At 44.2% G+C, this 23,340-nt stretch overlaps 1 protein-coding gene across 3 annotated transcripts in view; it reads right to left on the reverse strand.

Moving 5' to 3' along the window:
* Positions 1-381: 381 nt before the first annotated feature.
* LOC124612734 (uncharacterized transporter slc-17.2-like) overlaps positions 382-23,340 on the reverse strand; it is a 507,667-nt gene continuing 484,708 nt past the window's right edge. For all 3 annotated transcript variants that reach the window (XM_047141112.1, XM_047141110.1, XM_047141111.1), the window contains 3 exons: positions 20,396-20,528; positions 11,591-11,835; positions 382-1,204 (listed from right to left, as the gene is read on the reverse strand). In XM_047141112.1, coding sequence (XP_046997068.1) covers positions 965-1,204; positions 11,591-11,835; positions 20,396-20,528 — 618 coding nt within the window. In that variant the 3' untranslated portion in view covers positions 382-964. The remainder of the gene's footprint in view (positions 1,205-11,590; positions 11,836-20,395; positions 20,529-23,340) is intronic.

The following is a 23,340-nucleotide window of genomic DNA, read 5'->3' on the forward strand; positions in this document are numbered from 1 at the left end:
ATGCGATTTATATGCAAGCAACCAGAGGCGGGTCTACTTAAGTTCAAAAGTCGACGCACGGAGCCATATTTTGTGTGTTTGCCATTTCAAAAGATTTATAGACATATATAGCGTCAGGGCTCGACGCCTACGACATAGTCATTATGTTGAAGACTGAATTCTAAACCTTTGTATCTGTATGAATTTCAACGCTCAGATTTACTGTTAGCAACTGACGCTGCATCTACAACCAACAAAGTTATGAAATACTTTTACTGTTTGATATCAGACGTAGAATAAATTAATATCTAAATTCTCTGCCCACGAACCGCTTCTGTTTCTCGCTCCTGTATCCATAAATGAACCTCAAAGCGTGTGAAGGAAGTTGCAGCAAACACAATGTAAATGACGGAGGAAAGAATAGCAAACCTCTATTATGCTACAAAATAATAGTTATAAGAAATATTTGCAGAGTTCATTGATGCCACAATGTGCATGTTTTATCGTGAATGTTTGGTCAGCACTACAAGCTGTACTGCTGCACCCTCCTGTCCTTGTTCTTCTTCTCTCAACTGGTAAGCTGATCCTTTTGAGCACTGTAACGTAAGGAAAATGAAGTCAGGAAAGGCTATGTTTCCTGCAATAAAATCTTCTAGGTCAAAAGTTCACTTCTGTTTATTACTGCTCGTGTCGCACTTTTAAATGCAAACTTCAGTTTTAATGCGTAGCAATCACTTCATGAAAATCATCACGAACAGTTCTGACACGTCACTCCACACGCTCGACGAAGACAGTTCCTCTTTGTGGTAGGACGGAAACGCTCTCTAGTTTAGAGTTCCAGGAATACCACGAATCACAGTGTGTCCCATTTCATCAATTGTCGTACGTTTTTTTCATATTTTAATGTATGTATTCAACATCGTGGGCGGAATACTATCTGACGCAACACGACGGACGGTGCCGGGGATAGAGGTGGAGAATCCGCTCACAGCAGCTTGGTGGTGGTGGGCTGCTGGGGGATGCCGTTGCTGTTGACGTCAGTGCGGGGGTGGGGCGCCTTCTCCGGCAGCTGCAGAGGCTCCATCTCGATGTCGGGCGGGCTCTTGGCGTCGCCCGGCGCCCACGGCTGCTGCTCTGAGCTGCCCAGCACCAGGTACACAGCTGCGCCCACCACGTAGAACGCCGCCGTCACGTACAGCACCACTGTCCACTCCTCGCGCGTACCCTGTGCGACACAACAAGTACCTTTCACACACATACAATATTTGTCACAGAGCTCACCAGTATGGCACATCATCAGGACTGAATGTGATCCTGATGACGTCTAACTTATTAAGTGTAAGCCCACATCCTTGTCCATATCCTGCTCTCTTTGTCTATCTCCTACTTGCACCTATGTCTGTACATCTTATCTTCCCCCCTCTTTCTGCTCAGCCATGACTATCTGCACTTGTACTCCCTACAATTAATTCTAATACCATTCGCTCAGTATACCAGTCGAACAGGCAGCCTAGGTATCAGCCGCTACGAAAGCCTTTTTACCCCATCCCTATGAGAGCTAGGTTAGGTGGTACTTATTCCCACTGTACTTCTTCGCAGTGGTGTCTTTACCAAATATGGTTGAACCATGAAAATGACTGTGTGGCGTGGACTGGGCGGTTTTTTAGGTTAGAGGGTCTCGGGAAAACACGAAGCCGGCCGCGGTGGTCTCGCGGTTCTAGGCGCTCTGTCCGGAACAGCGCGACTGCTACGGTCGCAGGTTCGAATCCTGCCTCGGGCATGGATGTGTGTGATGTCCTTAGGTTAGTTAGGTTTAAGTAGTTCTAAGTTCTAAGGGACTGATGACCACTGATGTTAAGTCCCATAGTGCTCAGTGTCATTTGAACCATTTTTTTTTTTTTTTAACACGAAAAGGGCTACAGTTTCAAAGGTTGCAGGTTGAACACAGGAAGAACGTAGATACAGGAACCATTGGTATAACTGTTGTAAATTGTCGTAGCTGTGTTGGGAAAGTACCAGAGCTCCAAGTGTTAATAGAAAGCACTGATGCTCAAATCGTTATAGGCACTGAAAGCCGGCTAAAGCCGGATATAAGCTCAGCCGAAATTTTTGCGAAGAACCTAACGGGGCTCCGAAAGGATAGGCTAAACACGATTGGCGGTGGCGTGTTTGTTGCTGTCAGAAGTCATTGTTGGCAACCGGAATAAAATAATAATTCTATCCTTTTACCGACCTCCCAATTCAGATGATGCAGTTGCTGAAATGTTCAAAGAAAACTTGAGTTTCATTTAAAACACGTATCCGACTCATACGATAATAGTTGGTGGTGACTTTAATTTACCCTCGATATGTTGGCGAAAATACATCTTTAATTCCGGAGGTAAAGCATACAATATCATCCGAAATTGTGCTAAACGCATTCTCTGAAAATTATTTCGAGCAGTTAGTACTTGAGCCCACGCGAATAGTAAAAGGTTGTGAAAACACATTTCATCTCTTAGCAACAAATTATTCTGAGTTAATAACGAACATCAAAACCGATTCAGGGATTAGTGAACATAGGGTTGTCGTAGCGAGATTGAATTTTTGTAATCCCCAAATCCTCGAAAAGAAAAGCAGATAAAAATTCACTTGACACCTTCCTGAGTGACAATCTCCAATCATTCCAAATTAATAAGTGTAGACCAGATGTGACTTAAATTCAAAGTAATAGTATCGCCAGCAGTTGAGAGATTTATACCAAATAAATTAACAAACGACGGAGCTGATCCTCCTTGGTACACAAAACGGGTTAGAACACTGTTGCAGAAACAACGAAAAAAACATGCCAAATTTAAACAGACGAAAAATTCCCAAGATTGACGTTCTTTTATAGAAGCTCGAAATTTAGCGCGGACTTCAATGAGAGATGCCTATAACAGTTTCCACAACGAAACTTTGTCTCAAAACCTGGCAGAAAATCCAAAGAGATTCTGGTCGTATGTGAAGTATGTTAGTGGCAAGAAACAATCAACGCCTCCTCTGCGCGATAGCTATGGAGATACTATCGAAGACAGTGCTGCCAAAGCAGATTTACTAAACACAGTCTTCTGAAATGCCTTCACAAACGATGACGAAGTAAATATTCCACAATTAGAATCAGGAACAGCTGCCAACATGAGTAACGTAGTAGTAAATATCCTGGGAGTAGTGAAGCAACTTAAACCACTTGATAAAAGCAAGTCTTCTGGTCCAGACTGCATACCAATTAGGTTCCTTTCGGGGTATTCTGATGCATTAGCTCCATACTTAACATTCATATACAACCGTTCGCTCAACGGAAGACCCGTACCCAAAGACTGGAAAGTTGCACAGGTCACAATATTCAAGAAAGGTAGTAGGAGTAATCCACTAAATTACAGGCCCATATCGTTAACGTCGATATGCAGTAGGATTATCGAACATATATTGTGTTCGAACATTATGAATTACCTCGAAGATGGCTCTGAGCACTACGGGACTTAACTTCTGATGTCATCAGTCCCCTAGCACGTAGAACTACTTAAACCTAACCAACCTAAGGACATCACACACATCCATGCCCGAGGCAGGATTCGAACCTGCGACCGAAGCGGTCACGCGGTTCCAAACTGTAGCGCCTAGAACCGCATGACCACTACGGCCGGCTTACCTCGAAGAAAACGGTCTATTGACACACTGTCATGGATTTAGAAAACATCGTTCCTGTGAAACACAACTAGCTCTCTATTCACATGAAGTGTTGAGTGCTATTGACAAGGGATTTCTGATCGATTCCGTATTTCTGGATTTCCGGAAGGCTTTTGACACGGTACCACACAAGAGGCTCGTTGTGAAATTCCTTGCTTATGGAACATCGTCTCAGTTATGTGACTGGATTTGTGATTTCCTGTCACAGAGGTCATAGCTCGTAGTAACTGACGGAAAGTCATCGAGTAAAACAGAAGTGATTTCTGGCGTTCCCCAAGGTTGTGTTATAGGCCCTTTGCTGTTCCTTATCTATATTAACGATTTGGGAGACAATCTGAGCAGCCGTCTTTGGTTGTTTGCAGGTGATGCTGTCGTTTATCGACTAACAGTCATCAGAAGATCAAAACCAACTGCAAAACGATTTAGAAGAAATATCGGAATGGTGCTAAAAGTGGCAGCTGACCCTAAATAACAAAAAGTGTGAGTTCATCCACATGACTGCTAAAAGGAACTCGTTAAACTTCGGTTACAGGTTGAATCAGTGTAGTCTACATGCCGTAAATTCAACTAAATACCAAGGTATTACAATTACGAACAACATAAATTGGAAGGAACACATAGAAAATGCTGTGGGGAAGGCTAACCAAAGACTGCGTTTTATTGGCAGGTCACTTAGAAAATATAACAGACTTACTAAAGGAGACTGCCTACACTACCCTTGTCCGTCCTCTTTTAGAATACCGCTGCGCGGTGTGGGTTCCTTACCAGATAGGTATGACGGAGTACATCGAAAAAGTTCAAAGAAAGGCAGCACGTTTTGTATTATCGCGAAATATGGGAGAGAGCGTCACAGAAATAATACAGGATTTGGGCTGGAAATCATTTAGAGAAAGGTGTTTTTCGTTGCGATGGAATCTTCTCACGGAATTCCAATCACCAACTTTCTCCTCCGAATGCGAAAATATTTTGTTGACACCGACCTATATAGGGAGGAACGATCAACAGGATAAAATAAGGGAAATCAGAGCTCGTACGGAAAGATATAGATGTTCATTCTTTCCGCGCGCTATACGAGAGTCCTGCCATAGAGACTGAATAATAGAGAATTGTGAAGGTGGTTCGATGAACCCTCTGCCAGGCACTTAAATGTGATTTTCAGAGTATCCATGTAGAGGCAGAAGACCAAGAATTTAAGTAAGGTTAGGAGGTTACCTGTACGTTTAAATGTGAACGTAGAAGAAGCATTGACGTAAATAAAAGAAAGGCTCAAAAGTTGAATGACAAGTATCCGGACACCTGGATGAAAATGACTTAAAAGGTCGTCGCGCTCTCCATCGGTAATGCTGGAATTCACTAAGGTGCTGGCCCACCATTAGCCTTGATGACAGCTTCCACTCTCGCAGACATACGTTCAATCAGATGCTGGAAGATTTCTTGGCGAATGGCAGCCCATTCTTCACGGAGTGTTGCACAGAGGAGAGGTATCGATGTCGGTCGGTGAGGCCTGGCACGAAGTCGAGGTTCCAAAACGTAGGAGAGGTGTTCTATAGGATTCAGGTCAGGACTCTGTGCAAGCCAGCCCATTACACGGATGTTATTGTCGTGTAACCACTCCGACACAGCTGTGCATAATGAACAGGTGCTCGATCGTGTTGAAAGATTCAATCGCCAACCTTGAATTGCTCTTCAACAGTGGAAAGCAAGAAGGTGCTTAAAACATCAATGTAGGCCTGTGCTGTGATAGAGCTACTTAAAACAACAAGGCATGCAAGCCCCCTCCATGAAAAATACGACCACACCATAACACAACTGCCTCCGAATTTTACTGTTGGCACTACACTCGATGGCAGATGACATTCGCCAGGCATTCGCCATATCCACATCCAGCCATCGGATCGTCACATTTTGTGCCGTGATTCGTCACTCCACACAACATTTTCCCACTGTTCAATCGTTCAATGTTTACGCTTCTTACGCCAAGTGGGGCGTCGTTTGGCATTTACTGGCGTGATGTGTTGCTTATGAGTAGCCGCTCGACCATGAAATCCAAGTTTTCTCAACTCTCGCCTAACTGTCATAGTACTTGCAGTGGATCTTGACGCAGTTTGGAATTCCTGTGTGATGGTCTGGATAGATGTTTGCCCATTACACATTACGACCCTAATCAACTGTCGGCGGTCTCTGTCCGTCAACAGACGAGGTCGGCCTGTACATTTTTGTGCTGTACGTATCCCTTCACGTTTCCACTTCACTATCACATCGGAAACAGTGGACTTATGAGTGTTATGAGTGCGGAAATCTCGCGTGCAGACGTATGACACAAGTGACACCCAAATCACCTGAGCACATTCGAAGTCCATGGGTTCCGCGGAGGGCCCCATTCTGCTCTTTCACTATATCTAATGACTAATGAGATCGTTGATATGGAGTACCTGGCAGTTGGTGGCAGCACAATGCACCTAATATGAAAAAGTTATGTTTTGAGGGTGTTCGGATACTTTTGATCATATTCCATGAGTCATTGCTTCTTCTATGTTTACATTTAAAAGTACAGGTAACATCCTAAACTTACTTAATTCTTGGTCTTCCATTCTTCTTTTCCCCTCTTGGTTCTTTCACATATTTTTACATACTTCTCTTTTCCTATGACTTACATTTATTTTCCTAAAAATTTCGAATGTCTTGCACCAATTTATAATGTTGAACGATTTTTCTTGACTGACAAATTCGACGAATACGTCTTGATTTTTCTCAAGCCATGCTTCCAATATGAAGTGCAAAAGAAAACCAACCATACCGAGTAAGACACTGGGAATAAAGGAGGACTGCAGCTCAAATCCACTTCTGGCCAATCAAATCCAGGGTTTCGATGAGCTCCTCAAATAGCTTAAGCAGAATGACACGGTAGTTCCTTCGGAAGGGCATGGCAAACCTGCTTAATCTCTCCCATATTCCAGTTTTTGTTCCATTTTCTTCGGTCTCTAACGACCTTGTCACGGGGTTCCACATCATAATCGTACATAGACGACCTGTAACCAGAAAACTTGTAATTACTAACGCAGTTTTTACTTACTGGAGAAGTTCCCAAGATTGACACTAGCTTACGTCCAAAGCCAAGAATGCCTTCAATCTACAGAGGAGACTGCCTACATATCAGTTGTGTGTCGCACCTGTAATGTTGCTCAAATGTGTGGGACTCGTATCAGTACTAATCAAAACTAATAGGGAATACTGGACATGTGTTAGGGCGGCACGAACGATCTCAGTTAGATGTAGGAGTAGAAGTTATTTACAAACATGCAGGAGAAAACATATGCCATTATGAGAAAGTCACTTGCCCTTAAGGTACCTTTTTTTTATCATCAAACTGGTTTTATGCGGCCCGCCACAAATTCCTCTCATGTGTCAACCTTTTAATCTCAGAGTAGCACTTGCAACCTACGTCCTGTTACTTACTGGATGTATTCCAGGCACTGTCTTCCTGTACAGTTTTTACCCTCGACAGCTCCCTCTAGTGTCATGGAAGTTATTTCCTGATGTCTTAACACATATCCTATCATCCTGTCCCTTCTTCTTGTCAGTGTTTTCCATATATTCCTTTCCTCGTCGATTTGATTCTGCTCTCTTCCGATTTCATCACTGTCTGTCTTTCACTGCAGTGCTCAAAACCCACCTTTCTCAGAGATTTCTTCCTCAGGCCAACACCGATCTTCGACAATAGTAGACATCCTTTGACCAGAAATGCATTCTTTGACTGTGCTGGACAGATTTTTAAGTTCTTGCTTCGTCCGTCGTATTAAAAACTTTCCTTCCGAGGTAGCAAAATTGCTCCACTTCGTCTGCGTCGTAATGGGCCCTAACCAAATACACAGGCTGTCCAGTGTCTCCTTCCACCACAAGATAGATACCGTCCCTAGTGCCACGAAAGGCCAAGAAGAGGGCCCCAATCGTGGCGGGGATTCGTACATTTCAAACTAAACCTCTAAACAAACAACTCTGTTGTTGGGGCATCCGTAGCAGTTGTATATTTTATAGCAAGAACTTCCCCAACAGCTGTAGCTTGAACCAATTTTATAAAGGCACTACCAGTTTCGGGATTTGTGCCACCACTGTAAGTGCAATGTAATTTGCTTTTGCGTCTGGTTCTGTCCTCTAGACTCGCCGTACTGGTACATGCTTACTTTGTTACCTTTATTTTGTCAAAATTGATGTAAGGGAGCTCCAACTTTCATGGTGAGCTTAGAATGTAGGGGTCGTTGTTTTGATTCCTCCCCTCCCACGTCACGGTGGCGCTCTTCGCTCCGCAGACTCCTGTGCCGTCCACTTTGCTTCACCACCTCTGTCTGTGTGTGCAATGAGGCCGGAGGCTGCTGCAATTCACCTGGCTGGCTCTGTTTTGTGCTGATTTGCTGATAAGCCTTCTGCATCTCGCCGCGACAGTATTTCGCTTTTGGTCCAGCGTCTCGCTTTTGCTCTTTGATTAGAGGAGCGTCCTTGTTACATGGCACATGTTTATTTTTCCGTCGCCCAACTTTGTATACATTGACTATGCGCTCTACGGACGTAATGGTTTTTGCTGTGAAGCTTGGGCCTTCGAAATTCTCCATGTTGTATATCATTGTTTAGTGTTTGTTACCAGTAGGTTTGAACATCACGTAAGTGTTACGGAGATGCTTCGAGAATACAAATGGGACTCCCTGGAGGGAACGTGACCTTCCTTTAGAGAGGCACTATTGAGAAAATTTAGAGAACCGGCATATGAAGGTGACTGCCAAACGATTCTATTGTCGTCAACATACATTGCGCGTAAGGACCATGAAGAAAAGATACGAATTAGGGTTCACACGGAGGCACACAGACAATCGTTTTTCCCTCGACCTATTTCCGAGTGGGACAGGAAAGGAAATGACCAGTAGTGGTACAGGATACCCTTCGCCACGTACCATACGGTGGATTGCGAAGTATCAAAAAAATGGCTCTGAGCACTATAAGACTTAACTTCCGAGGTCATCAGTCCCCTAGAACTTAGAACTACTTAAACCTAACCAACCTAAGGACATCACACACATCCATGCCCGAGGCAGGATTCGAACCTGCGATCGCAGCAGTCGCGCGGTTCCAGACTGTAGCGCCTAGGACCGCCCGGTGCGAAGTATCGATGTAGATGTGAGCACACTTTTGTTTTTATCTATTCTCATAATTACTCAGTTGTGGCTATGGTTTTGTTCTCATATGTAAGTGTTCGATCACTACCACTGTTTATGTCTCGGTGTTTGGATATGAAAATGTTTTTCTTCGGCCAGCTTTTTATTCTTTAACTATCCGCTCTACAGGAGTTATAACTTTAACGAAGGATGTTGGTCCTTCTACATTCTTCGCCATGATATTTACCATTTTTGATTGTTTGTAAGAACTCTTCTTTTTACCTATTCTCATAATTAAGTGCTTATGGCTCTGGTATTACTTTGGTGTATGGGGGTTCAGTCATTGTCAGTTATTTATTTCTTGTTGTTTGTATAAGCATTTGATGATGTGGCTAGAAGCCACGAAAGCAGTAGCGCCTTAATATAGCTGTCTGCAGGTTTCATGCCATAAAAAAATACACTTATTCTTGTGAACACTCGTGAAAGCTAGTCCGTAAGTCCGTAGTGTAATCTAAGAAGCCGACAGCTTGCAATCCCGCTAAGCGACGTAATTCGACATATCGACATCTACATCTACATATATGTTCCACATGCCGAGGAGTGAAACATGGCGAAGAGTTATTGTCTTTCCTATTCCACTCCGAAATAGCCATTTCCTTTCCTATTATACTGGCAAACAGAGTGAGGGAAAACGGCTGTCTATACATCTCTGTACGAGCCATAACTTCTCTTATACCGAGCGAGGTGGCGCAGTGGTTAGCACACTGGACTCGCATTCGGGAGGACGACGGTTCAATCCCGCATCCGGCCATCCTGATTTAGGTTTTCCGTGATTTTCCTAAAATTGCTCCAGGCAAATGCCGGGATGGTTCCTCTGAAAGGGCACGGCCGACTTCTTTCCCCGTCCTTCCCTAATCCGATGAGACTGATGACGTCGCTGTTTGGTCTCTTCCCCCAAACCAACCAACCAACTTCTCTTATCTTCGTGGTCCCTACGTGAAATTGCATTGGTGACAGTAGAAACGCTCTTCACTCGGCTTACTTTCCATTACCGGTCATTTTCGTAGATGCAGATGTATTGATGAGCGGTGGAGAAAGGCTGCAGCCATGTCGAACACTTAATATTCTGTTATGCTCTCATTATCCCCATTTATTTACATTGTTATATTGTTACAGACCTTTCCGAACTACGTGTATAAGATGTATTAGTACAACTGTCTAGCTTTTCTTCTTAATATCTCCTACAATAATGGTTTATTTACTTTATCGAAGCCCTTCAAATACAGGGTGTATCAAAAAGAATCATCTGGTTTAAAATAATCATAACTATTATGTTATTTTAGATTTGTGCATGAACAACCTACTGTTGGAAAGAGCAAATTCTAGAGTTACATGGGTCCCGCTAGGTAGCAAGAGTGTGCGTCCATTCCAGTTCTAGTAAAAATAGCGTCAGCACAACATAAAATGGTTTTTGTTCTACGTTTTGCACAGTTTCGGTCAGTAATAACTGTTCACCGTCACTTTCGGACTAAGTGTTGTGTGGATCCTCCTACAGCACAGAGCCTTAGATAATGCGTATGACAATTTCCGAGAAACAGATAGTTTGTGTAAAGGCAAATCGCCGGGCCCTCCCCGAGTGTCTGACACAGACGTCGAACACCTCCTCCATAGTTTCACAAGCAGCCCGCAGAGATCCGTTCGCCGTGCAGCTCGACATCTCAACATGCCCCCGATATCCGTCTGGCGTGTGTTGCGTCGACGTTTACACGTGAAAGCATACAAAAATCAGCTACTGCAAGTTAATCGTGGAGGCGACAAACAACAACGTGTCGGGTTCTGCAGTTTTCTTACACTCTTAGTGTTTAGAGATGAGGCAACCTTCCATTTAAATGGAAAGGTGAACCGTCATAATGTGAGAATATGGGGTACGGAAAAACCACATGAAGTTGTACAACATGAGAGGGACTCTACAAAATTTAATTTTTTTTTGTACAGTTTCACGGGGAAAGGTGTACGGTCTACTTTTGTTTGCCGAGAACACTGTTACAGGCAGCGCATACCTCGATGTGCTTCAGAACTTTCTTTTTCCACTGTTGGAGACTCATTCGAACGACTTCATTTATCATAAGTGAACAATGGATTAGTCGCACTGCACCAAATGATTCAGCCTTATATTAGTGGCCACCAAGGTCACCAGACCTGCATGTGTTTGGTTAAATGTCACGGGGGTTTATAAAAAACTCTGTTTGTGCGCCTGCATTACCAACAAGAATGAACTGAGATATCGCTTAACAGCAACTGTGGAAGCTGTTTAACTCAAGACATACTCACTGCAGCGTGGGATCAATTTGAATACCGCATTGACATATGCCGTGCATCTCAAGGAGGACATATTGAATACCTATGAAAAGGTGTATAAAAAAAAGCTTTTTGAGTTTCTCGTTCATCAAAAAGCAAAATTCATCGTATAAGTTTATTAGTTCCAGAAATATAGACTCGGCAAATCGGATGATTCTTTTTGATACGCCCTGTAATTTGTGAAAAGGATCTGTCTTTCTTTATTGCATCCCTTGTGTTTCTGTGTAATGATGAATTACAATTTAAATTAGTGTAATTAAAAATAAAATGTAACCATTGAGAAAGAGCCAAGTTACTTGACAGGATAGGATAAGAATCTATTAGGCGTTTCCGGTATCTAGGGGGTGATGTGGCTGGTAACTGGGACGGAGAGTTCCGGACTGCGGCAGCCGTGTACTCACGTTGGTGGTGAGGTATCCGACCATGGTGGGCGCGAGCACGCCGGGCAGGTTGCCGAGCGCGTTGGCGGCGCCGGTGAGGGTGCCGGCGAGCCGGGGCGCGAGGTCGAGGAAGGAGAGCACGTAGCCGCCCGTGAAGGCGAGGTCGGTGACCGCCTGGCCGGCCGTCAGCACCAGCACCGCCCAGAACTGCTGCTGACACGACAGCGACGCCACCCCCAGCAGGCTCGCCGCCGCACCCAGCGTGCCTGCCACACAGGCACAGCCCCGCCTCTAGCTCAACGTACAGTTCTCAAACCCACACATTTGGCGTAAAGAAAAAGAAAAGTTAGTCACTGAGTGCTCAAAATTTCCTCGATGAAGCTCGCTTGTTGTATTGATACCGTACCGATACCCTTATCTGCTGGACCCAAGATCACAGGTGGCACTGGAAAGGAGTGAACTTTTGGCACTGAAATCTGGGATCGCAGGACAGATCGGATCAGGTTATGGTTGTGGAAAGTGGCCAAGACCAGTTACTGTTAGTTGCACAAAACATGCAAACTTTATTTTCCTAAAAACACTTAATCACACATGCCCTTAAAAGGATTCAGAAACAATACGGCTGAAAGCCCGAATACAAGTTATTAAAAATTGCTTTAAGGAATACTCGCGGCTGAAGGCCTTACTTAAAAAAAAAATAATTTTTACGTAAATAGTCGGCTGAAGGCCACACACTAGACATAGAAGAACTGAGGCTTAAGGCCTGGATAACAAGAATTTCCAATAGAGAAGAAAATTTAAACGGTTTCAAACAAGTGAATTTTCAGTTTTAATTGAAGATGGATGAAGGCCTTATCTTAAAAATATTTGACATAAAAGCTCAGCTGAGGGCCACATACTAAAAATAGAACAACTCAAGCCTTAATGCCTCGATAACAAAGATTTGCAATAGAGCAAAATTCCCCTTTTTCCCTTGTTAAAGAAATTAGTTAAAACAAAAGTCTTCAAAGTTTTAACTTAAAACGGGTTAAGGCCTTATTTTAAAATTAAAACAAACTTAATTAATAGGTGACTGAAGGCCTCACACAGTACTTGAGACAAAATCACAATCTAAAAACAACAGAACAATGTTGCTCAGAAGTGCTCCAAGGGTCGGCCTGGGGAGGAAACTCCGACACAAGTTTAGGTGAGACAGACAGCCAAGCATAATACTAAATAATCGTATGGCAACCCGACCTAGGCACAGCTGAAGAACCAACCAACAACCTAATCGATTCCCTTCCACCCGACCAACGGCACAACAACTGAAAATATCAGCGAAGACAAAGACACCAGCAGCACTATGTCTTGACAATTGGCGTCTAAATACAGTCAACGCACAATAATCACTCAAAAAAAAAAAAAAAAAAAAAGAACAACACCAAGGCTGTCGAACTACAGGTAATGCCAGACAGTGTTAACACAGCAAAGAAAACACACTGCCGGAAAACTTTGCAAACGACAAGGGCAGGTAACCGGAACATTAACGGCCACAAGGCAGAAGATACCGCTGGTGCAATTCACTAATAAGCTACAATCAATTCGATAGTTTAACACCATACAGGAAGACGGCTGCAAAATTTCGCAGACTCCAGCGCACCATACGTTGCTGCTTGCGGGAACGGCCCAGGAAGCAACAACTGGCAATGAACAAAGACATGTCACAGCAGTTGAGGTTTCATAACAAGTTAACTGATTACTCCACTCCAGTATCCAGGTTCGGTGAGGGACGAACTTTGCAGCTCTCACAGCTGGTGTCTCACAAATCCGACCGCATGTGCACCCCGCCAGCGGTCCCAGCCTGACCCCACGCCGGGAGACTTCCTCGCTGCTCTGTCACAACCGACCGACTGCCTACTCCAGTACGTAGCCAGCATTCATAACTGCTCAGTGGAAATCGCAGAAGCTACACACAGTTCCACATAAACACTGACACCAAGAACTCCGACAATCCTGAAACCAATCACTGTGGAACAACAAGGAGAAATCACAAGACGACACACACAGAGTTTCCATAAGCGGTCGGCGACCAAATACACGTCGTCCGATGAGACGACCAACGAACGGTCGTTCCCGCTCCAGTCTCCTTCCGTCGGGGAGTTCATGTGTGTCGCCGGCGGTCGGCGAGTACTGGCTGTCCGCACCTCACTGGCGCTCTGTCCCAACAGAACTCCGACAGAGGACGACCCAGAAACACTAGCGGTCGCTCCAGTGACAGTACGGCAGCCGGCCGCGGTGGTCTAGCGGTTCTGGCGCTGCAGTCCGCAACCGCGGGACTGCTACGGTCGCAGGTTCGAATCCTGCCTCGGGCATGGGTGTGTGTGATGTCCTTAGGTTAGTTAGGTTTAAGTAGTTCTAAGTTCTAGGGGATTGATGACCTAAGATGTTAAGTCCCATAGTGCTCAGAGCCATTTTTGAACAGTACGGCAGTGCACTTATCGATAAGCGCCGCTACTACCACTCACGGGCAAGCAAACCAGCAACTTAGTGATGCCAGTAAATCGAATAAGAAACGAGGCGACAATACCGTAAAGACAAGATGTCAAGCAATAAACGGCACGAACACGAGCCGAACAGGGCTCAGGCATCAGCAAAAAAGACGCAATTTTACTGCGTGATCCGCTGTGACGGTGAACATGTACAAGTCGAGAGACGCGGACCCTGCTGACTCGAATAGGAGCGTAAACTAATTATTCTACGATCTAATATTGTGCAAGACGTAATAATATGCACTGATCAGCTAAACCATTGTAACCACTGCCCACCGCGACGTTGCATGCCGCCTGGTGACGTTGCGGGCACGTGATGCGGAAACAAAAGAATGTAAGCGGAGCAGACAGGGACAGGGTAACACTCTAGCGAAGATATGGGCTGCAAGTGGGGAAATCCTTTGAGATAAGTGAAATTGACAAGGGCAGATTATTATTTCGCAGAGCCTGCGAACGAGTATCTCCAAAACGAGGAGACAGGTCGAATGTTCACTTGCTACTACTGTCATTTGCATCTACAGAAAGAGGTAGAAGGACACTGAAACTGCCACTAGGCGCTTAACGGTTGGACGTCCACGACTAATCACAGAACGTGGGTTTCGGAGGCTTGTCTGCTCTGTAAGGTAGGATAGAGTGTGATCTGTGGCATCTCTGCCGAAAGAGCACAATGTTGGTGCACGCTCAGGAGCTTCGGAGTACACTGTTCATGGTACATTATTGAACATAGAGCTCCGAAGCAGACCGTCCCTGTGTTCACATGCTGACCCAACGACATTGGTAATTACGATTGGAGTGGGCACGGAACCACTGAGATTCAATCTTCGATCAAGGAAACGTGTCGCCTCTTCGGGTGAATCACATTTGTGTTACTCTAGGTCGATGGTCGTCCCCACAATCGCCATCGTCGAGGTGCAGCGCGACGCGGACACAGGCTGGTGGGAGGAGCGTTATGGTATGGGAGACTTCAACTGCCCTTCCATGGGACTGTGCTAGTAATCGAAGAAACACTGACAGCTGCGAACCACTTTCATCCCTTCATGCTTGATGCCTTCTCCGACGGCGATATAATCTTTCAGCGGTATAAGTTCCCATGTCCCAGAGCCAGAACCGTGCTACGATGGTTAAAATAAATTCATGTTCATGTCTCGATGAGAAAATTTGCCTGATGTAAATCCTGTGGAACCCACCTGCGCGCAAATCAGCGAACCGTTATTCACGCGAATTGCAAGACCTGTCATAGATACCTAATACCACATACATCCACAAACCGCCGGCCGGAGTGGCCGTGCGGTTCTAGGCGCTACAGTTTGGAAGCGAGCGACTGCTACGGTCGCAGGTTCGAATCCTGCCTCGGGCATGGATGTGTGTGATGTCCTTAGGTTAGTTAGGTTTAATTAGTTCTAAGTTCTAGGCGACTGATGACCTCAGAAGTTAAGTCGCATAGTGCTCAGAGCCATTTGAGCCATTTTGAGCCATCCACAAACCTACCAACAAACTATAGGATCGCTGATGCACGGAATCAGTTATATATTTCGTTCCAAAGACGCACAAAGAATCTGTAAAGTAGGTGGTCATAATGTTTTGGCTTACCAGAGTTCACTGGAGTGCAAAACGTAACGGCGGAACCAGCTTTCACATAATGTGTCACTGCCAAGTAACAAAGCTAGATAGAACTTGGATCATATATAGAAGGAAATGCTACAGTATATTACAAAAGCTAAGTGAAACAAAAACGTAAGGAGACAAACAGGAATGAGAGTGTTATCCAAAGACAATAGTTACGTTGAAGTCTTCTTTCACTTGCATGTCAGGATGAACAGACAGTGAAGTCTCTGTGATACCTGATGACGCGCTAGACATTACATCAGCAAAAGTTGGAACATCGTTCTTAATAAAGTGTGTGATTACCACGGACGACAATGCATGCTCTGCAACGTTCAGAGGCTGTCAAGGAGTTCTTGTGGTACGTCGTTCCACTCCGCCACCAGTGTCATCCACGACAGCTGGAAGGTCGTTGGTGCATGTGGCCGTGTACCGTGCACCGCACCGACAAATTTTGTAAGGATGTACTGACCACCAAATCTTTAAACACGTTATACTCACTGGTGAACGTCATTATGACACTGTACCCTTTCCCCATTTGCGTCTTTTCAAGGGTGCACTCGGCTCTGAATTCATTTTTGGCACGACGATGAGCGACCGCATCGAACAGAGCAGATGAGGAGCTTCTTCAACTATACGATATTCGGCAAACGCCCCTTCAGCCCTCCCCCCCTCCATCCCCCCAGACTTAAATCCCATCGAGCACGTGGGGGTGCGTTGAGGGGTCGTGTTGCACCACGTCCACACCCACCAACGACCACCTAGAGATTGTCAACCAGGCCTTACGCAGGAATGGAACGCCCTACCACAATAACTCCTTACTAACCACGTGACCAGTAATGGATCACGTTGCAGGACATCCATTGCCTTCCGTTGTGGTTGAACATACAATTAAGAATCATTTCCGGCCTGTTGGTATGTCCAAAGGCCCATCATAAATCACGGTGACTGTACTGTAATAAATTTCTCTGAATGAAACTGTCATTTTTGTTTGTGTCATTGCGTATTTCTTTCGGTTGCCATCTGCACTGTACTATATTGTACTGTACTGTAGCAGTTCTTTCTATGTAAGCTCCAAATTTCATCAAGCTTTGTTTCCTGGCAGTAACACATCATGCAAAAGTCATTTTCACCTTTACGTTTTGTGCAGCGAAATAACTCATGCTCATAAATTAAGGATAATGCTGATACAACATGGTGAAACAACGCTCTGGTGGGTGGTTTGCGGGATTCAATCACCTCGGGGTATGACCATGCGGTGCATTTGGCCTACGGTCGTCGCACGGTGGCGCTGGCAGCAGTCCACATACGCACAGGTGTGTTGGTGCATGTCAGAGTACGGTGCAGCGAGTAAGTGAGCAGACATTTTCAGACATGCTAATGGTGACTGTATGTTGAAAATGGCTCAAAGAACACATATTGACGACGTTATGAGGGGTTGAATACTAGGGCAACTGGAGGCTGGCCAAACACAGCATGTAGTAGCACGGACCCTTCGTGTGCCACAAATGGTTCAAATGGCTCTAAGCACTATGGGACTTAACATCTGAGGTCATCTGTCCCCTAGACTTAGAACTACTTAAACCTAACTGACCTAAGGGCATCACACACATCAATGCCCGAGGCAGGATTCGAACCTGCGAACGTAGCAACAGCGCAGTTCCGGACTGAAGTGCCTAGAACCGCTCGGTCACAAAGGCCGGCCGTGTGCCACAAAGTGTGATTTAAAGATTATGGCAACGATTCCAGCAGACAGGAAACGTGCCCAGGCGCTACAGTACGGGACGTCCACAGTGTACAACATCACAAGAAGACCGATATCTCACCATTAGTGCCCGCAGACGGAGTACTACAGGTAGCCTTGCTCCGGACCTTACCGCTGCTACTGGAAGAGTTGTCTCCACACAAACATTCTACAGACTATTGAACAGACATGTATTATTCGCCTGGAGACCTCCAAGGTGCATTCCACTGACCCCTGGTCACAGGAGAGCCCGTGAGGCCTGGTATCAAGAACACAGTACGTGATCATTGGAACTGTGGTCCTAAGTTATGTTCACGGACGAGTCCAGCTATAGTCTGAACAGTGAGTTTCGCCAGGTTTTCACGTGGCGTGAACCAGGAACCAGATACCAACCCCTTAATGCCTTTGAAAGGGACCTGTATGGAGGTCGTGGTTTGATGGTGTGAAGTGGGATTATGATTGGTGCACGTACACCCCTACATGTCTTTGACAGAGGAACTGTAGCAGGTCAGGTGTATCGGGACGTCATTTTGGACCAGTATGTCCGCCTTTTCAGGGGTGAAGTGGGTCCCACCTTCCTCGTGATGGATGATAACACACGGCCCCACCAAGCTGCCATCGTGGAGGAGTATCTTGAAACAGAAGATATCAGAGGAATGGAGTGGCTGCCTGTTCTCCAGACTTAAACCCCATCGAGCACGTCTGGGATGCTCTCGGTCGACGTATCGCTGTACGTCTTCAAACCCCTAGGGCACTTCAGGAGCTCCGACAGGCACTGGTACAAGAATGGGAGGTTATACCCCAGCAGCTGCTCGACCACCTGATCCAGAGTATACCAACCCGTTGTGCGGTATGTGTACGTGTGCATGGTGATCATATCCCATATTGATGTCGGGGTACATGCGCAGGAAACAGTGGCGTTTTGTAGCACATGTGTTTCGGGACGGTTTTCTCAACTTATCACCAATGCCGTGGACTTACAGATCCGTTTCGTGTGAGTTCCCTATGTGCCTATGCTATTAGCGCCAGTTTTGTGTAGTGCCACGTTGTGTAGCATCACATTCTGCAATTATCCTTAATTTATGAGCATGAGTGTACATCACCGTGCCTTTCCGTTGCACGCAGTCATGTGACCCTGTAGTTGCGTACGTGAGGCACTGAAATGGCGATTCAGTCGGCAGTTATTTTCATACAACGAGTTCAACTCTTGCAATTTCAGCTGTTAGCAATGACGCCAGAACAGACGTATTGACCCAGGCTGTATTTAATGTAGTAGTCTTTTAGAGTTTCTTCAGTTACTTGCTCATGCTGACGGATTTGTGACGACCTATAAGATTCCAGTCAGGAAATGCGCTCGTTGGCAAGTTTCTGAAACCATAGGTAGAACAGGCAAACTGAACGAAGTTAAGTAGGAAAACAGAAGAGGAAGACCCTCCACTAAGGAGACAAATAAATCAGAAACACCGATTTCCCGAACGTATGTGGAAACGACTGAAAAAAAAAAAAACAGCATGTCCCTCATTTATAAGCTTGTACAACAATAGTTTGTGGACCAATGTCCACAATCGTAGTACAATGCGAAATATTGAAAATTGAGTGATTTCCGATTTTACATCGTGTAAATTAGTGCGCTATCAGAGACCTGAGGCTTTGTGGCTATTGCAATTTTTAAATTAATTGCGTAACACATTTACATCTCAAATTTTCGGATGATGCATCCTAAAAGCTAAATTTCTCTGAATTGCAATTGCTTGGACGGTATGCTAATGAAGTGCACAACTCATCGGTGTAAACAAATTACTATTATTATATTAAAATATTTATATATTTTATGATAAACAAATTATTATCGTTATATTAAAACATGGCTAATGTCTGATAGACAGCAACTCTCTTCTAAAAACCTGGAAAGAATTTGCAATAGAAACGATAACCCTTTAAATAACTAAACAAAACCTTACAGACACAAAATACAAAGCTAAATTTCCTGGAAAGCCTTCAAGTCTCAAATTATATAAGGAGTTAGAAAAGGAGACAATTTGTCGCCATTATTACTCATCAGTCTCTGTTGGTGCATCATGACCAGGGGACATCGGCTGGTAGGTAATTTTAATGTCAATCAAGTTCACCGACAGCCGTATACTTTAAGATATTTTATTTTGTTCTGAAAGCAACTAGTTTCGGCATTTCATTTTTCCATCTTCAGGCCCCATACGATTCTATCCAAATAAATGAACATGTCGTATAGTGACATAAATCACTGGATATCGTGAATTACAATCGTTACACAATTTCTTCATACGAAGACGCGACGTTGCTGTCACGTCTTCGTATGAAGCAATTGTGTACGGCTGTTGTTAAAGTTTATTGACATTGAAAAGTACTTCATACATTAGTCGAGTCTATATCAGGTCGTGTTACGGCACTTCTGCGTTCTCCGCAGGGCCCTACACGATGTTAGGCAGTCGTACATGTGTGTGTGTGTGTGTGTGTGTGTTTGTGTGTGTGTGTGTGTGTGTGTGTGTGTGTGTGTGTGTGTGTGTGTTTATGTACTATACATATAAAATTAAAATCACACAAATGTGGCATATTAAAAGTGGGGGCGACAGAAAGTTGTATTTGAATCCACTCTTGTTGTAACGATGTTCTTCAGTAAGTAAAAGAGAAAATTCTGCTCACGAAAGAGATTCCACTCCAATGGCAAGTTAACGAGCGACGTTATACGCACAGCGTGATTCGGAATCAAACAGGTTCTTATGTGTAACGGCTACGTGTAATGAATACTTTGTAACTTGTTCGCCTCTCTACAATACCAAATACATACGGTACAAAATTTAACAACCATTTTTAGAGTCCTACATTTACAGCCTAGATTTGCCAGCCGCAGAGCGCTGCCTGCTAGAGATCGGGGAGTCTACTGCAGCGTGTACGGGGAACGGGGTAGCGACGTACCGACGGTGTGGTTGAGCTTCCTCAGGTTGGTGAGGCTGAGCCCCGTCCTCTTCTGGCAGCCGGTGAACGTCAGCGAGACGATGATGCGCACCACCAGCACTCCCAGGTACGGCAACGCAGACAGCATGCCGTTCTGAAAGCAAGACAGTGAGCGAGTGAACGCCAGCTCTGTACGTTCTGCAGACTGACACACGATACCTGCCAGTTAGTCTGGTTGTAGAACACAACAAAGTCTTGCGTGTGTACACTTCTCCCATGAAACCTGAGATAAGTATAGTAAAGGACACAATTTAAAAGGACAGTCTGTGTGTTCATGGCAGAAGCATCTAAAGAGCGCACTGATGTGGGGTTCGCAACAGTACTCCTTCTCCTCCTTTTACTCTTCTTTATGACCATCATCTCTTATCTGTTTTACTCTAAATAACCCATTTTATGTTGGGAGAAAAATCATTACAGTAATCTCGGATGCTCCCCTCTTGGACCGACCATCCCATTCCTGCTGTTTGTTAGCACTTGTCGATGACTCATCGTCCGCGATGTTGGTCAGTAAGCAGTTGATAGATGATCGGAGTGGTACTTAGATGAGTTTATAATGAAATAATGTGTTTCTTACTCGATTTATAAGTTTATTGTGTACGCATTTGTTTTCTAAATTATTAACGGTGTTCTTTTCATACATTAATGTGCTAAAACAAAATTATGGCATCAACTACACGTAAGCATATAACGACTGAGGTGGTACCTGGCATAACAACTGTTAAAAACTGGACAAAAACTACGTAAGCTCTTTAAAGTCATGCAGTGACGATCGATGATGTGGAAGGACTGGAAATACGAAAGACTTTGAAGAAGCCTAAAAGTGAGATTCTAGAGAATGCTTTGTGGATGTGGTTTGAGGAGGGGAGGAGAAAAGGAACTTCGTTGTCCTGACCAATTATAAAATAAAAGGCACTGATTTTGTAAGAAAAATTACATGATAATGAAAAGTTTACAGAGAGTGAAGAATTGTCACATTAATGGAAAAAATGTGTCTGAAATCTTATGGGACTTAACTGCTAAGGTCATCAGTCCCTAAGCTTACACATTACTTAACCTAAATTGTCCTAAGGACAAACACACACACCCATGCCCGAGGGAGGACTCGAACCACCGCCGGGACCAACAGAGTGGAAAAAATGCCATGCCATTCAAAATGTAATTATTTAGGGTGAAAAGCTGTCTACTGACGGCGAAACAGCTGCCACTGAATTTTTTCAGAAATTGAGAACCTACATAAAGAGCTTAACCTGATCCCAGATCAAGCGTACAACATTGATATGTCTGGCTTGAACTACAAAATGCTCCCTAAAAGAATTCTTCGTGAACAAAACCAGTCCGCAACAGGTACAAAACTTGCCAAAGACATAATTACTATTGATGTCTGTAGTACAGCTAATGGCAGTCACAAGATGCCATTGTTTGTGATCGTAAAGGCAAAAAAACCAAAGGCGCTCAAAAATGTTAATAGCGCATCACTACCTGTATATTGTCGTAACCAAAAGTCAGCATGGATGGAATGCAGCCCCTTTCAGGAAAGATTGTATGACCAATTAGTCTCTGCCGTTACAAAATATCTAAAAGGAAAAAAAACACCTCAAACGCGCCATATTGATACTTGACAGTGTGACATCTCATCCATCTGAAGATGAACTTTAAAAGGTGAAATAAAAGCTTTATTTCTTCCTGCCGACGTAACGTGTCTAATCCAACCCATGGACCAGGAAGTCAGTGAGTGGTCGAAGAGACGATATCGTCGAAAATACATTCGATCAATTTTAGAAAGGACACAAGAAGTCAGCAGCTTATTTCACGCGATGAAATTAAGAAATATAAAATACGTGATTTATATAAATGTCAGAGTTTGGGAACAAATACCAGCATCAACACTTTAAAAATCTTGGCATAAACTGTGCTCAAAAACGAATGAAATTAAAGATGAAACACCAAAAGAAACGAGGGAAGAGAATCAAGATGAAACAGACCATGTAACAGGTGACGGAAGTCAAGACGTAGACACTCCAGCGATTTTGAAACAGGTGCAAACGTTACAACACGTCGTTGAACCCAGTGACGTAAATGAGTGGCTCAGTACAGATGATGTTGACGGCACAACGGAAGAAGAATTAACGGACGAAAAAGTCGCTGACATTGTAAGTCGAAGAATCTATGAGAACGAGAATACTGACGGCGAAGAAGACAATGAACCTACGGCTCGAGTACCACATACAGATGGTAAAAATGCAGTTGATATAGCTTTTCAGTGCATCGAACGAAGCTCTTCATCTACCCCAAAAGACATTTTGTTTATAGGTAATGGCAGTATATCGCGGCAAAATTAAGGCTGCTGGTTGCTGAGCAAAAATTCATTAGAGATGTTTTTCGTCTTGCTTACGAACAGAACTTGTTTTACCATGCGAGCTCATGTTTTAAACAGTTAATTGTAAATCAGTTGTATGTCACTGCATTACTGTAATAATGTAGGTACACTTGTTGAACGTTTACTTACAGTAGCAATATCTTACAGTACGATAAAGACGTATTTTAGAGTACATAAATTATTTTACATTACACTTCAATATAAGATTTTCTTGTGTGTCAACGTTTTATTTTCGTTTCGTTACTGTTTTAACATGGAATAACTTTTTAGATAGCATTCTAGTTGAAAGTTAAAATTTTACTGTACCGTATTGTGATTTTGTCAACGGACTTGCCGCAGTGGTAACACCGATCCCCGTCAGATCATCGAAGTTAAGCGCTGTCGGGCTGGGTGACCATCCGGTACGCCAAGCGCTGTTGGCTAACGGGGTGCACTCAGCCCTTATGAGGCAAACTGAGGAGATATTAACTGAGAAGTAGCGGCTACGGTCTCGTAAACTGACATATGGAGGGGAGAGCGCTGTGCTGAC

The sequence above is a fragment of the Schistocerca americana genome, chromosome 4 (genome assembly GCF_021461395.2).
Source record: "Schistocerca americana isolate TAMUIC-IGC-003095 chromosome 4, iqSchAmer2.1, whole genome shotgun sequence".
Lineage (NCBI taxonomy): Eukaryota > Metazoa > Arthropoda > Insecta > Orthoptera > Acrididae > Schistocerca > Schistocerca americana.